General features: G+C 65.5%; 2 protein-coding genes across 5 annotated transcripts in view; both read right to left on the minus strand.

The window, feature by feature from the left end:
• Positions 1 to 5,299: 5,299 nt before the first annotated feature.
• NRARP (NOTCH regulated ankyrin repeat protein) lies at positions 5,300 to 7,220 on the minus strand. Its single transcript, XM_082696476.1, has one exon. It carries the CDS (start codon positions 6,850 to 6,852, stop codon positions 6,508 to 6,510), a length of 345 nt encoding a protein of 114 aa, XP_082552602.1. The 5' UTR covers positions 6,853 to 7,220; the 3' UTR covers positions 5,300 to 6,507.
• A 978-nt stretch (positions 7,221 to 8,198) lies between these two features.
• Positions 8,199 to 15,971, minus strand: part of EXD3 (exonuclease 3'-5' domain containing 3) — a 78,421-nt gene continuing 70,648 nt past the window's right edge. For 2 of the 4 annotated variants that reach the window (XM_082696411.1, XM_082696409.1), the window contains 3 exons: positions 14,714 to 14,807; positions 13,000 to 13,038; positions 8,199 to 12,740 (listed from right to left, as the gene is read on the minus strand). In XM_082696411.1, the coding sequence (XP_082552537.1) occupies positions 12,433 to 12,740; positions 13,000 to 13,038; positions 14,714 to 14,807 (441 nt within the window). In that variant the 3' untranslated portion in view covers positions 8,199 to 12,432. Of the gene's footprint in view, positions 12,741 to 12,999; positions 13,039 to 14,713; positions 14,844 to 15,971 lie in introns of all 4 variants that reach the window. The other 2 variants (XM_082696408.1, XM_082696410.1) reach the window with 2 other exon arrangements.

The following is a 15,971-nucleotide window of genomic DNA, read 5'->3' on the forward strand; positions in this document are numbered from 1 at the left end:
CAGAGGCTCCAAAGCGCTAGTTCTTCCCGTTTGTTGGCAGGAATGCGGACTAGACGGCCGCGGTCCGAGCCCTGTGGTCGAGACCCCTCAGAGCCCAGGGCATCGGAGGGGCCTGGCCGTTGAGGCCGCACCCCGCCCCGGACCACCCACTCCGACTTCTGCGCTGAGAGATACATTGTGTCTAGTTAAGGCCACTGCGGGCTTGGATTTCGTCCGATCTTGCCGGACGGTTCATGGGGTGTCTCGGGCTTGGTTTCCTTGGGGGCCCTTGTTCCCAGGGTGTTCGTGGGGAGGCCCACAGACCTGCAGAGCGGGTTTTATGCACTGGGGGAGCCCGGGCCAGGTGTGAACTGGGTCTCCAGCCCCCAGGCCTAAGCAGGCGGGAGTCAGAACAGACGCTCCCTCCTCTCACTTGCCCATCGTCACCACGTCCCCTGAAATGGGGTGCGGAGACAGCAGGGGTGTCAACTCCAGTGCCAGCTCTACCCACCCCCCAAGCCCTCTGCCGAGGCTCCAGGCTCTGGGCAGCGATCTGGGCGCCCCCCTCGCCCACCCCCCATGGTTGGTCTGAGACGTGATCTGGGTCCTGAAGTGTGACAGGCCCCGGGGGCCACGTCCACAGGGCTGCGACAGATCCTGGGTCCTGCTGCCCATCCGCTCGTTGTGGCCCCAGGGCCCTGGGGTGCCCCTCTTCCCTGCTGGGCCCAAGGGAGACCAGGACACCGCAGCCGGTCACTTGCCCGACCATGATGGGCTCGCTTCCCAGGCCCCGCCTCCTCTGGGGAACCACCACGGGGTCCGCTCACGTGCCCCTTCCGCAGACCTGGGGTGGCCTCCAGGGTGTCCTCAGCAGGCCGGGAGTGCACGCGTGGGCGCGGCGAACGGCCGGCGGGGTAGTGCTTGTCGGGGACCCTGGGACGCCGGGGCTTGTGGCGCAGTGCTCGCCGCGGCCGCAGGGCGGCAGCACAGCCCGCGCAGCGCCGCCCTGGGCCGGCGCCCCGGCTGGAGCTGGGCCCTCCCGGGGCCCCCTAGCGCGGGACGCCCCTCGCTACAGCCCCCACCCGCTGGGAACGCTCCCCGCAGCCTCCACTCGTGGGTTCTCTCCTGAGCCGGGGGGCGAGGTCGGGAAGGGGCAGAGGCTTACCGGGCGCCAAGAGCCAGGCTCGCAGGGAGGGGGGGCCTTTCCCCACCCCACCCCACCCCCGTAGTCCCTCGAACGCCGGGGCGGGGTGGCCGCCTGTTAGCTCGGCCCCCTCCCCAGTCTCACTGAGGCCCGGGATGCTCAGGCGCGCTTCTGGGGGACTCCCCCACCCCGTACCCCTCTCAGTGTCCAACCCTCCAGGCCTGGAGCAGGCGGGAGCGCCCGGCCATCCGTCTCGGTTCAGACCCCTTCGAGCGGAGGGCGCACTGCGGCCCGCAAGCGCCGTAGGGTCTGCGGGGGCGGGAGGGGGCTGCGCATCCCAGGCCGTGACCCCAGAACAGAGATGACAGCTGGTCTCTACCCCCGACACCCCGCGCCTGGCGAGTGGGTGCGCAGGATGGGCTTTTAGTTGAGAGCGGCGGGGGCAGCCCCCGTGCCCCCACACAACCCGGGCCTTTGTGAGTGCCCGCCCCCCATCCCGGGCCAAGGTCCCCACTGCCCAGCCCTGCGCCCCCCCTCCCAGCCCCTCCCAGTGCAGAACCCGCAACCTCCCCACGCCGGTCCCCCCCCCCCCCCCCCGTCCCCCAAGCCGCGCCCTCCAGCGGGACTCCCCCACCAGCGCCTCTCTCTTGCGCCTCTGCTGCCCCCCCACCTCGGGGGGGGGGGCAGCCTCCCCCTGCCCGCCGGTCCCCCACCTCCCTCCGCCTTCATTAGCATAGCAGCTGCTTGCCGAGCGGGGACCCGCGCGGAGGAAAGGGCAGAGGCCTCGAGAATGAATGGGGGCCATGGCTTTGGAGGGGGCAGGAGAAGAAAGACAGACAGACGCGCGCGGAGGGACGGCTCGACGTACAGCCAAGCAGAAGAATGCGCCCGACGAGGATGGAGGGGAGGGAGCGCTGGAGGGGGAGCAGGAAGCTGGGCCGCAGAGGCAAGTGTGCAGTGGGAGGTGGGGGAGGGCGGCCTCCAGAGACCCCAAGCCCCAGGAGGAGGCTGCGCTGGAGGCCTCCCGGAGGAGCTGTCTGGGAGGTTCCCAGACCTCCCACGGCCCCTCTCACCCAGGCCCTCAGGACCTGGGCCCTGCCTTTGTTCCGCAGCCGCCCCCTGGGTCCGGCACCCTCTCCCTCCCCCCCTTCCAGGTGACAGCCGCCTCTTGGAGCTGCCCCCAGACCTTCGGGGGTGGGAGCCAGAGGGCAGCCCCTTCCCTCTGCTTCTCCTGACCGCCCCCTCCCTGGTCCGCCCTCCAATCCTGCCCTCCCTCCTCTGGCAGGCTCTGCCCTGGCTCCCACGCCTGTTGACTTTAGACATCACTCTTTCTGGCTGACCATTTTCCTGCATTTCCTGGTCTCTCTCTGGCATCCATTCCAACAGTAAACACTTCCTGTGTCTGGCTGGGGTCAGGTCAGAGAGATAGACAGTTGGAGCCGCCATCACTCCTGACTGGGGGTGGTGGGGGAGGCCCTACCCTTGTCCGTCTGGTCTGTCTCCCCTTCTCCTTGGCAAGCACCCCAGGACTTCCCAGCGGCCCAGCCCCTGCCGACGGACCCCTCCGCCCTGGGTGTCCTCAGTGCTCCTGGCTGGGACCTGCACTTGGCCTCCACAGCGGACCTGTGGATCCTGGAGCCAGACAGAGGTGTAGGTCAGCTCTGACTTCTTTCTTATGCTGGCCACAAAGGCTGGAGAGGAGGCTTCTGCCCCTGAAGGGCCACCTGGGGAGGGGCTTCCAGGTGACACCATTGGCCCGTTGGCACTGGTTCCTGAGCACAGACATTCTGAGCAGAGAAGCTGCCCTGCCTGCCTTGCCTTCCCCAGACGGTGGGAGGAGGGATGCGGTTGTCGTGTGCGTCTGTGTCCTGGGGCCACCACCAATGAAAGGGACGTGAACCGCCCCTGAATAGGTGTCTTTAGCACCCCAGGGTCTCTCACCAGCAGCCAGGACCCAGGCTGGGGGCGGGGGCGTCTGTGCACAGAGCAGCACCTGGGGAAGAAAGACCCCCAAGCCCCACCAGGCCAACTCCACAGCTGTGGGACTGAGCAGGGCCTGGCCTCCTTTTTGTCTGTGCCTGAGAGAGAACGATTTCTCTGTGAGGAGCACAAAGCCTTTCTCAGTCAAATGCGTCTCTCAGAGGGAGGACTTTGGGGAGCCACGGACAGCAGACCGTCTCCCAGGGTGGCGGCTGGTGCCTGGGAGGTGTCCCAGTGCTCCTGCTCCACGGGGCCTGGGAACCAGACCCCTCCCTGGCAGCTGAGGCTGGGACCGAGCGTTAGCTGCGGGTTCTGAGCCGGGTTCCTCCATCTCTCCTGGGCGACAGTGCCTTCGAGGGAGCCGGAGGTCTGGTCCTGCTTGCCCGCGGGCCACCCAGAGTGCCCAGGCCTGACTGCATTGTCCGGAACGCCCCACAAAGCCCACATTCTCCCAACTCCCCCTTTCGAGGCCTGGCAGGCCTGGCACCCTCCGTGCACTCTGCCCGCCAGTGCAGTGGGCACCGCTTCCCCTGGGAGCTGGTTTACATCGGATCTTCCCCTCCCCTCTACCGGTGTCCGAGGCCAGTCTACCTCACCCACAGGAGAACAGGCTCAGAAAGCCCTCGGGCCGGAACAGAGCAGGTTGTGCAGAGGAGGACCTGGAAGCTGCCAGTGTGGGAAGGGCAGTGTGTCTGCAGGACTGGGACCGAGGACCGGCTGACAGGAAGCTGTCGCCCTTTGGCTGCTGTAGAGGGCTCCGAGGTACAAGAAAACGCTGTTCCCTTCTCCGGCTCTCCCTCCTCGGGGTCCACTGCTGACCTCCCCTGCACTCTGTTCTCATAAGGCCCCAGGGCCCTGGGGGCATCCCAGGTCTGTGAGCCAAGAGACTGCTCATCCTGTAGGGTGAGGATCAGACGCCCAGCTCTGTGCTCCCCTCGCACACCCAGGGGCACGGTCTACCCTGGGGCCTGTGCTCCCGGGGGCAGGCTGGCGTCCCCAGCGCCCAGATGCCACCAGCAGAGAGAACAAACCGGACTCTCAGTGGACAGGAGGGAGCAGCGGGAATGTTCCCCAGATTTAAGAAACACCCCTTCTGCGCAGCCCATGGTCCGGCATAAAGCCACAGCAAAGGAAAGCGGTGGTGGGCAGAAGGGCCCGGTCATCTGAGGGCCTGCTTCATCTCCGGCTGCCTCGGGGGTGGGAAGAGCTTCAAGAACTTTCCACATAGAGGCCTCAGCCGCTTTGCCAGGTAGCTGGGGAAACGGCTTGTGGGCTGGTTCTGAGCGCTCTCAGGGTGGCCTAGGCTCCCCTCAGCTGGGAGAGGGTCCTCCCCGGGCACCTCACGAATCCCATATGGGGCCAACTGGGGCTGGCCCTTGAGCCCAGAGCCAGGCTGTCTTTGGTGAAGACAAGCCAAGCGTTGTGGAGACGGCACCCAGCATGTTGCAGCCTGACCCTCCTCCTGGGTGCCAAGACCAAGAAGAAGCAACAAACTTTTTTAATTAAAAAAAAAAATTAATGAAAAATTTATTCATAAATTTTTCATGCTGGGCTACAAGTCTATTTCGTACACTCAGGAATGTGCTGACTTTATCCAGTTAGAAGTGATCATACCAGGACCCACATACAGCTTCCATATAAGCCTAGAAAGTCTTAACATTAATTAACATAATTAAAAAGGTATTTGCATCTAGAAAAAATATACAGAAAAACTCCTTTTGGAGTAATCTGTGCCTCAGTTTCAATGTCTGCTTGTTTCACTGACATTATCAATATATTCTGCTCACACAAGGGTTTATAAAAAGCCACAGATGACTGCCCGGGGCTGACCAGCCACGCACAAAGGGCCTCCACCCACCTGTGTCCTCAAGTGCTCCCCATTTTTGCACGAAGGGTCAGCAGCACTTCTACCCAGGGGAAGCCTCATTTAAATTTGAATAATTCAGCCTCCCTTTTATTTCTCAGGATCAAAACAACAAGGGGTGTGGGGTTGCATAGAAAATTGGAACCTCGGAGACCAGGAAGGGCGCCTTTCGGGACAGAAAGTGACGCAGAAGCCCCGCCTCCGGCCCAGGTCCCCGCGCGGCCCCTCCCCCATGACAGGATTTTTCGGATTCGAATCGGGTCCTTGAAGCTCCGGGAGACCGAAGAGGGGCAAAACAGTCCTTCAACTCACTCAGCAATTAGCACAAGAGATTCACAGTCTTATAGGTATTTTATAAAAATATAAATATGGGTACACTGTTGCCTTCACAACGCTGGATACAACGCCCTTTAAAATTGGGTTTATAACCAAGATTCAAAAAATACACCTAAAACTTGGCTTAAAATATGTTAATATTTTATATTCTGTCATAAATGTTATGACATTCAATCGTGGCAAATCCATTTACTTTTTTAAAAAAAGTGTTCAACAGACTAACTGTAATAGAACTCACTAGAAAAGGTATCCTGATCCCCGCCCGCCCCGCCCCCCACCGCCACACCCGAGCACCCATGCTGCCGAGGAGACTCCGCGAAGCCAGCAGGTTTGGGGGATGGTGGCCTCCCCAGGAGAGGGCAGAGGGAGGCCCGGGGCTTCCACAGCTCCCTCGGAGCTGTGTGTCCGAGTGTAAGAAGGAGAGACGGACGGGAGGAGGCAGGGGCGAGGGGGAGGGGAGAGAGAACGGAGGCAGAGGGACCAGCACGGGAGAGCCTTCGGGCGGGGCGGTATTTTCAGTGCAACCAAGAAACGACAGACTCAAGTTTTAGTTTTAAGACTAGGAAACAGAAATGCATCTCCCCTATAACCGCAATGACCACGCACAGTATTTTCCAAAAAAAAAAAAAAAAAAAAAAAAATCAGGCGCACAAACTTCACCCACAAATATACACACACATGATAAATAGTTTAGAACCCCAGGAACAGCGAAGCGTCTCCACCATCGCGCGTCCGGGCCGCAGACGCCCCGCCGTGGCCCCTAGGCGACTGCGGGCTTCGGCCGCGGGTCCTGCGGGCGGCGGGGCGCCCCGAGGCCGGCGTCCCCGACGCCCGCTTTCCACCTTCGGGAGAAAACATTCTGCCCGGAGGATCCGGTGTCTCGGGAACTCCGAACTTGCTGGTAGCGAGACTCAAATTTCAAAGGGGCTGCAGCCCGCGCCCCGCCCCCACCTCCCGCACAACGCCCCCCCACCACCACGAGGCGGCGGGCGGGGCCGTGGGAAGCCCTCGGCCCGGGTCCCGGCGGCCGCGCGGGGGCGTCGACCCCTGGCAGCGGGCGCCGCGCGGCCCCCGTGGGCGCGGACGCGCGCGCCTGACTCGTCGTGGCCTCTGGGCCGGAGAGCCCGGTGCGCACCGAGGTAGTTGGCGGGAAGGTACAGCAGACGACACGCTCGAGGCCCGCGTCCGGGTCCGGGGATGGGCATCACCGGCCGCCGCCCGCGTACTTGGCCTTGGTGATGAGATAGAGCACGATGTCCTGGTGGCCGCCGAACGCGGCGATGTGCAGCGCGCTCCAGCCGTCGCGGTTGGCCAGGCGGATGTCGGCGCCGAACTTGACCAGCAGCTTCACGAGCTCCAGGTTGCCGTCGATGACCGACTGGTGCAGCGCCGTCTGGCCCTCGGGCCCGAACGAGTTCACGTTGAACTCGCAGTTGGTCATGTTCTGCAGCAGCGACTGCAGCTCCTGCGTGTTGCCCTTGCGCACGGCCTCCTGGAAGATGCGCTGCGTCTGCGGCGCCGAGCAGGTGGACAGCTCGGCCTGGCTCATGCTGCCGCCGGGCGCGGGCCGCGGGCCGCGCCGGGGCTCAGCGCGGGCGGCGGCGGCGGCGGCTGCGGCGCGGGCCCCTGGCTGTCTCGGGGCGCGCCTCGGCGCATGGAGGGCGCGGAGCCCCCGGGCCCCGCACGCCGCTCCTGGGCGTTCCGGGCGCTGGGGACCGGGCGCCGCCGCCGCGGGGCCCCCGCCGCATCCAGCCGCGCCCGGGTGGGCGGGCGACGGGGGCGGGCACTGCGCTCGCGGGGGCCTGTGGGCCCGGCGGCGGCGCCGCGCGTTCCCGGTCCCTGCTTGCTGCTGCTCCCACGCGGGTCCCACGCGCCTCCCCACGCGCAGCTGCTCTCGCCCGCCCGCCGCGCCAGGCCGCCTTTTACCCCCCTTTATATTTGCATAACAATGGGGCACCCGTGACGCGCGCGCCGGCGGCCCTACGATTGGGCGGCGCCCACGTCGGGGCGGGGCGGGGGCGGGCGGGGGCGGGGCGTGCTTGGGCTGCAGCGCGCTTCTCCGCAGGGGGCGCTGGTCGCCGGCGGGGGGCCAGGTGGCGGTGGTTGGCGGTGAGGGGGCCTGGAGGGGTGGGGGTGGGGGAAGGTGGAGCGGGGAGCCCTTGCTCCACGCGCCCTGGGGCTCTCCGCATCTCCGCCGTCGTCCCGCCTACGCTCCCTCCGGCCACCCGGGGAATTCCAAGCTCCCGGCTCCGACAGACCCAGGCCTGATCCCCGGCCGAGCGCGGCCCCGAGGTGGACCCGAGGGCGGCCTCCCATGGTGGGTTCGCGGGCGTTTCAGACCCGGGAGGCCCAGGTAGAGACCCGAGTCTCGCTCCGCGCTTTTCCGGAGCGCCTGCCCTAGACCCTCCGCGTCCCTAGCACGCCGGGTGCGCGGCGACAAGACTGGCCCAGCCTGGCCTCCAGGACACAAGCTCCTGCCGGGGGCCAACTCCACAAACAGCTCGGGCGTGTGACCACAGCCACGCGGTCCTTCCTGCACGCGGGCCGCTCCTCTGGCGGCCCGGTCATCCCGCGTTTCCTCCCCAGCCTGGCTGGCTTGAGGAGCCGAACTCCGCGGCGCCGCCCCGACCAAGAAGCAGGGGTCTACCTGAGCAAGCCTGGGGCCGCCCCTCTCCAGTCCAGAGCAAGCCTGGGGCCGCCCCTCTCCACCCCACTCCCGCTCAGAAGCTCCTCCAAGGGGAGGGGTAAGGCCAGTCAGCGGGACCTCAGGGCCTGCTTCCCTCTGCTGGGCCACCTCCATTAGCACAACTAGGGATGGGGGGGGGGGAGGTGAGCAGCCCCAGGTAAGGCGCCAAGGGCCGCTGGGAAAGGAAACCCAGAAATGACTCATTTCCAAACTGTAAACCCATTTTTTATTGATGCTCTAATACTGCCGCCAAATTTCCTCATTAGGATTTTACAGTTTATAACTGGGCTGCGGTGGCTGGGAATCGGGCAGGAATGGTCTCAAAGCAACAGGCTTGGGGCAGCCGGGAGCCCCCCGGGAGCTTGCTCTCCAACAGAAGCCGCTGGGAGTTCCCACCAGGCAGCCAGGCCTCATCAGGGGAGACCACCCTGCTAGGCCTCCTTTCGGGATGGGCTCCCGTGCTTTGTCTGCCTGCTGGTCCAGGTCTGGACACGTGCGTGGGGTGCCCCATCTTGCTGTGTGCTCTGGGGGAGTCACAGCCAAACCATAGGCAAAACTGGGTAAGGCCACCCAGGGCTGGCTGCCTCTGGTCAGCTACCCTCAGGCTTGACTGCAGCGGCCAGTTGTGGGGTCCTCCTGACGGCTGGAGCTCCCGGAGTCCCTCACTTTGGTCTCCCCGAGGCTGGCGGTCTGCCTGGTGGTCCAGCTGTTCCGCTCAGATTTGGTCCCCCCAGGAGCTCCCCACTGTGCAGTTGGGTAAGCCCAGGCTTGGCGGAGCTCTGTGCTAGGTCCAGCTGTGGTTGGGAGCTGGGGGCTGCTGGTATCAGAAACCCTTCCCTTGTCCCGCTCATCTTAGCCGCAAGTGTCCCTGGGCCCAGTAAGGGGGCCTGGGAACAGATGCTGCTGGAGTGTGGACACCTGGAGGGCAGGTGTCCATACTTGGTCACCTTCAGCACCCCCTTCCCGACAACTCCCTGGTACCAGGAAAGAGGGCATAGGCCCTGTCCATTGGGGCCTGTAACTCCCTCTGGACCGTGACTCTCAGACCAGGTGAGCGAGCATGAGACCCCATGCAGGGCTGTGACCTGCTAGGCAGGCATGTAGCCCCCTGCTTCTCCCGGGAACAGGGCTGGGTATGGACGGCAGGGCCCTCTGAGAACACATCCTCAGCTTTGGACGGTGCCCAGGGCCGCCCCCGGAAGGCAGTGGGCTCCAAGACAGGCCCTAGCCCAGGTGGGCTCAGGTCCCCGGACCTGAAGAAGGGCATCTTGGAGACCCTGCTGTGCCAGGGAGCAGAGCCTGGGAGAAAAGCCCCATTGACACCGCGAGGCTTCAGGGAGGGCAGACAAAGGGGCCCTGTGAGCTCCGCGTGGGAACGTGCGGCCGCCACCACGGGGCATGAAATCGGTGGTTTGGGTGCCCCCCAGCTGGACCAGCGTGGCCATAAGAGTCTAGGCAGAGGTTGTCTCCTGCCACAGCCAGGGTTCTGTGTGAGGGTCGCACAGGTGTAGCCAGACCTGCCATTGTGGGGTTCAGGTGACGGTCACAGTGTCCCTGGGGAGCAGATGGAATTCTCCACCGTGACTGGGGGTGGGTCATTTCATTCTGAGCTGGTCTGCTCCACACGCTAGGAGCTGCCCCGGTCGAGGAAAGGAGAGGAGAGGGGTCCCAGGGCCCTCACCCCGTTTGCTGAAGGAGCAGTCCAGAAGGAAGACATTTGTTCCAAATGCCTTGGAGGGAGGGGGAGAGGCCCAACATGGCTCGGGCCTGCCCTGGGGCTCAGAGAAACCCCCTCTGGTGTTTGCGGCTCTCTTGGTGGTATCACTTCCACAAACAGGTCGGTGGTTCCCTGGCTGGGAGGGAGAAAGCCCTGAGTTGGGACCCGTAGAGACCCGCTGACCTCTGACCACGCGGCTGTGCCCCATCTTTCTCTGCATCAGCTCCGAGGATCCTGGCCCAGGGGCGCCAACCCACAGGGCCATGGAGGGGCGGAGGCTGGGGTCGCAAAGGGCCCCTTCTTCCTTTCCAGACTCAGAGCAGTGGGCGGTGGGGAGGCCGTGTGGGCAGGGGTGGGGCAGCCTGGGGAGCATTCTGGGATATGGGCTGGGAAGATTGGGTGGGGCAGCCTGGGGAGGACCACGCAGAAGAGGCGGCTGCCCAGAGCTGGGCCAAGGCCTGCGGCCACCTTAAAGGCACCAGGCGGGGGAGGGAGGCAAGCAAGCAGGCGGGCAGTGGGGGCGGGGCTTCCAGCTAATTCATTAAAATGTGTCGGGGAGCGTGGGAAAGAGGAGAGTGTTTCTTCCCAGCAGTCCAGACACCTGGTAGAAGGGCCGAGAGAGGATAGAGATCAAATAACAAACACTCAGCCCTCGGCCAGAGCCAGAGCCGAGGAAGGACGCCCAGGGCAGGAACTGCGGCAGACAATCAGTGCTGGGCTCTGGCCTGCCGGGCAGGCTGCAGGGCATGGCCTGACACTGGGACGGGAGCCCACCCTGGGGGCATGGTGCCTGACCCCCTGGCCTGGAAGGGGGTCTAAGGCATCCTGGGGCCTCAGAAGGCTCTTTGGGTGGACCCTCTGATGGCTCCGGACCCGGGGTTTGCTGTAGAGCCAGGCTAGGAGGGCAGCGAGCACGTGAGCCCTGGAGGGTCCCCGGAGGGAGACAGCCAGCCTGGGCAGCAGAGGGGTGGGGAGGTGGGAGGCAGGCTCGGTGGCACCAGCGCTGCTGTGAGGGGCACACTGACAAGGGCCGCTTGGCCACCCTCTTCTCCCTCTAGAGATACACAGGGCAGAGGGGTGCTGGGGCTGGGCCTGCCCAGAGGAACAGCAAAGAGACTTGGGCTCCCGTCTCCCCACGCTTGTCCCTTGTTCTGGCCTCTTTCTGCTGAGGGCCAGCTGCAACCAACCCCAGGGCCCTGGGTCAGAGGAGAACTTCCAGGAAGCAGCTGGGACTGGCAGTGGGGCCAGCACCCTGGCGGCTTCCTCCTTACCCCGCCGGAGGAGAGCAGGCTCGGGGCTGCCGCCTAGGACAGGGCTGGCGGTCTGGCTCTTGGAAGCATCACCCCAACCACAGAGGGTGCCCCGCCCCTGGGGGGGGGGTCTGGCTTGCTGCTCACCTTGGCAGCCCAGCTTGACCCTCAGGCTCAGCAGTGACCAAAAGGTGGGGGAGGCTAGTTTGTTGACTTGGCCCTGACACAGAGCCCACCCAGCCTGGCCCTGGCCTCAAAGCCTCTCCGTCCGTCTGTGCAGTGACCCCAGAGTTGCTGGGGTCTGTCGGAGCACCTGGGGGCACTTCCAGGGAAAGAAGAGGCTGGGGGATGTGGCAGTTCGTCTGTATGGCCTTTCAGCATGACCCCCAGCCCGGGCGGAGGCAGGCCTGGCACGACCAGTGCCCACCTGGTCTGAGGCCATCACACCTGGGCCTGCAGGTGTTCCCCGCCCCGGGCAGAGGCGGCAACCCCGCCCCAGCTCCCAGGCCCCAGCAGCCCTGAAGCTTCCGCCTGGGCTCCTCAGCCAAATCCGAGCCGGTTTCCGCTCCAGGCAGGAAGGACAGGAAAGGGATGTGGGGGGGAGGCACATTCCTGGGGGGTGAGGCAGGAGGAGGCAGCGAGGGCAAGGTGCTGTCTAGGCTCCTCTCCCTGCCCACCTGGCACCAGTGCCCATGCGCCCTCGGGGTGCCAGCCATGAGTGCCTGCGCCTCAGTTTCCCTCCGAGTGGATGAAGAAGAGGGTCTTGTGTGCAGCCCCCTCTGACTTCGGCTGCTGCCTCTTTCACGAGAGGAGGCCGCCCAGCCTCCATGTGGCGGGGGGTGGGGGCAGGAGGCCAGCAAGGGGGCCAGAGCCACAGACTCAGAGGGGCCACCTCCCCTCCAGGCCATGGCCTTCCAGTACACAATGGATGTCTTCCTAGAGGGTGGCTGCGACGCCTGGCTACCCTGTCCCTGGGAAGCTCCCCCCCACCATATTACTCCCCAGGAACTGGAGGACCCCAGAGGGCCAGCCTGGCTGGGAACTACTTGGGGGAAGGTCCTGCCCTGCTTGGCCTGGAGGCTTGGCCCTTGGCCTGAGAATGCCAGCAGAGTGGGGTAGTGGCGGGATCGGGGGGTAGGGGCTGCCACAGCAAAGGGAGAGGGCCACGGGCACGGTGGGGGGGCCTGTGCCCCCGCCCCCCAGCCCACTGAGCCCCACTTGGGCCCCCCTTGGGCCTTTGTGCCGTTCCCTCCGCCAGGCGTATCCTTCCCGCTTCCGCCGGCCTCATTCCCGAATGCCAGGCGGCTCTCGGCGCAGGGTCCGAGCATCCTGCCCGTGTGGAAAGCCTTGAGCCCCTCCACCTTGCCCCAGGCTCTGTGCGGGCCGGAGCCCTGCTGGCATGCGGTGGGGAGCCCTGGGGTGTGTGCAGGGAGCCTGGGAGGGCGATGCAGACCAGCGGGGCCCGGGGCCCGGTCCTCAGAGGGTGCCGCTGACAGGGCAGGGCGGGGGGCAGCAGGGCCTGGAGGCCCCCTCCAGGACTTCGCGGAAATGTGTGGTGATGCGGCCCAGGTGGGAGCCCTCCCAGAAGACCTTGCCGCAGCCGGTGCAGCAGTAGAAGGGGCGGGGGCCCGGCCGCTGCAGCACGCCCTCCGGGACCCCCGCCAGCTGCAGTCGGGTCCCGTTGCCCAGGACGGCGGGCGCGTGGGACTGCAGGTCGGCCGCCTCCAGCCAGCGGCAGGGCAGGTCATGGGTGCAGCTCTCAGGGGCCTCCTCCGGGGCTGAGCCTGGAGAGGGGAAGCACACTCACACCCCGCAGCCTTTGGGTGTCCAACCCCCATCCCACTCCTTCCTGCAGCTCCTCCCCGTGTTGCCCCGCCCACCCAACCCTCTGCCTCATCTTACCCGTGGACCCTTGGCCCTCCCCGCTGGTACTGGCCGCCACCCCTCACCTAGGGCACAGAACCATCCTTTCTACTGGGTCGGGGCACAAACCCTGGCTTGGGGTGGGGCCCTGTGTACTCAAGGAGTGATCCCAGGGCTCACCTGCCTCCTGTAAGTCTGCGCTGGGGCTGGCCTCATCACCTGCCAATCAATCAAGGACATCAGGGATTGTCCTAAGGAGGGGGCCTGGCAGCTCCAGGGCCCACAATGCGCCTTCAGGCACCCAGCCCCTGCCCCCACCCTTAGGAGAAAGGGAAAAGGGCAGGGGGCTAAGGGGCTTTGGTGCCAGCCTGGGCCCCTCCCATGGGAACGCACACCTTGGAATGTTCTTGGGGCTCAAAGGTCCTTGGGAAACAAGTTCTGGGCGTGAGATTGGCCAATTAGGGCACTTGGGGGCCTGAGAACTGGCGGTTGGGGGCGGGGTCATACCGTCCGCAGCGATGAGCAGATAAGCCCCTGCCAGGGGAGCGCATTTCCTAACAGCCCTCAGCCGGGGGCGGGGGCCCAGGGGCACTGCTGGAGCTCAGGGTGCTAGCAGAGACCCTGGGATGCGACCTCCTGACTCCGCGAGAGGGTTCCTATCCCCACTAGGAGCGCAGGGAGGTGCCGGGGAGCTGGCCAGGCCGAGGCGGTGAGGGCTGAGGAGCACTGGCCAGCGCGCGGGAGAAGGGTCCTCCTGGGTTCCGCTGACCTTCCCACGTGGCTCCAGATCAGCGGCAGCGCGGGTCTGATGGGACGAGCCCCTCACCCCAGCCCCACGGCCCTTGGGAACCCAGCAAGGCCACGACCTCCCTAGCTTGCCCTGGCTGGTCTCAGCCTCCACCTGGAGGCCCCCGAGGTACCAGGTGGCCCTCGGGAGGGCTGCCCACCACCGCACACCGGGATGGGCCGATGGCTGGAGGGGACCGCAGCCCCGCGCCAGCGCCAGCGAATGGCACTGCGCATGCTCGGCTCCTCCCTGCCCGGGCCTTGGCCCCCCCCGCGGAGAGAGGACAGCTGCTGGGGCCCCACCAGGCCATCACGATGGCTCACCTGAAGAGTGGGTGGCCCCCCGCTCTGGCCCCAAACCTCAGAGGGAGGCGGGAAGAACAAGTGGGGAGGTCAGCATCCTGGAGAGGCCCCGGGCCTCAGGCTGAGCCCGCAGAGAGGGTCCCAAGACGCGCATGTCCCCGTCCCGTCCTTGCCCTCCAACGAGGAAGGGCCGAGAGCCTAGGGAGCAGCAGCCAGGCTCCCTCCGGTGCCCCCTCCCCGGGGCCCTTCTCTCCAGAGGGCGGAGGTGCCAGTGATAGGTATGGCCGGGCACGCGCAGGACCCTGCAGCCACTTCAGAGTTTCCCGCTGCTCTGCACCCTCTCGTTTCACAGACACGGAAACTGAGGCTGGGCCTCTGGCTGGGTGTTGGGGGGGACCTCTGGGGTTTGCCCTCCTTGCTGTCCGTCCACGCTAGACTACCTTCACACAGTGGCAAGCGCCCGGGGTGCGGAGGTGTGCAAGCAGATGCCACATGTGCACAGCGTGTGTGAGGGAACAGGTGCGTGTGCGCTGGCCCGCGAGCGTGCAGGTGTCTCTGCATGAGAGGTTTGCGTGGGTGCGTGGGTGCTCCCGGTGCAGGGCCTCCCGGACAGAGGGTGGGGGAGGCCACCCCAGAGGGATGCTGAGTGTCGGAGCTCCCCGGTCCCTGTGACCTTAGCTCGTCATGTGCTGTCCTTCCCCAGTCCCTGGCCACACGTGCACTTTGGTCCTGGGAGTACCCGTTGTTGGGCCACTGTCCACAGACCCCCACGGAGCCCGAGGCCAACCACGTGGGGCACACACACCTGTGCTGCTAGGGACTTCCCGTTGGCTGCCAAGCCACACCAGCTGCTTCATCATCTCCTTGGAGACCTTCAGGTACTGGTCGCAGTTACAGGCCTGGGGACAGAGGGGTGCCGAGGTCAGGCTGTGCCCCTTGCAGCTCTGGGTCTGGCTCGGGGGTTTCACAGACACAAATGACACATCCCTTCCCGTCTCCACAAGACAGGGCACACCACCTCTTGGGAGCCCTCCTTGACTGCTCTGGATCCTAGTGGACCCTGGATAGCTTCTTCTAGCTCCTGAGACCCCGTGGCACTCTGCTGTCACCTGGGCTGTTTTCCCCAAACCCCCGAGTCTCGAGGGCAAAGTGAGGCAGGCCTAGGCTGGCTCCGCATGGTGGGGGACACAGAGTCTAGCATTAAAGGGTCGGGGTAAACAGCCCTATGGCTGATCCCTCCGCTGGTCTTGGGGTGAGCCAGGCCATTTCAGTGTCTGTGTTTTTTGATGGTGCCTGTTTCTTGACGGTCCCCACTGGGCACCGCATCTGTGAGGGATCAAGAAGGAAGCCAGTTCTGCTTCTGTTTGGGGTCCTTGTCTAGAACATGCTACCGGCCCCTGTCAGGAGTGGAGCCCAGCCCTGCTGGCCTTACGGTGACCCTGGCGGAGGCGGGGGCTTCTGGGGGCCATCCTGCCCTCCCCACACAGTTGCCCCAGGCTTGCCTTCCGGTGGGTCCTGCCTGACAGGGTGAGGGACCCCAGGGCTCCCGCCTGAGGTGGGCAGGGCCCTGAGGGAGAGCAGAAGGGCCCAGGTCCCTAGAGACCAGGCTCGCAGGCCGGTAGGCACAGGTGCCCGTGGAGACATGCACAGCGGTCACAGCCCTTCCGGACGTCAGAGCAGGACGGAGTGGAGCCAAGAGCAGGGCCTGGGGGGTTCCCAGGCCTCAGGGGGGAGGGGGCCATGATCTGTACTCAGGGGAGCCCTCTCGGCCCCTCCCGGAGGCGCCGGGCCAGTGCCCTGGATGTCATGGCCCCCAGGGGTGGGTGGTTAGGCGGCACCACGGGCCCCTGCAGCCTCAGGGTGTGCCCACGTCAGAGGCGGTACCCCCCCACCCCCACACGCCCTTTTCCCACGGGCCTTTCGACACTGTGAGCTGGCTTTACCTGTGGCCTCATGGCTCCACATCCGGCCTCAGGAGCCAGGCCTGGGAGCGCAGCATGGGTGCGGTGGCCTCGGCTGGGAGGCCGGGGCAGGGCTGGGTCAGGGCTGATCCCAGGCAGGAC

The sequence above is a fragment of the Mustela nivalis genome, assembly GCF_964662115.1.
Source record: "Mustela nivalis genome assembly, chromosome: 13".
Classification (NCBI taxonomy): domain Eukaryota; kingdom Metazoa; phylum Chordata; class Mammalia; order Carnivora; family Mustelidae; genus Mustela; species Mustela nivalis.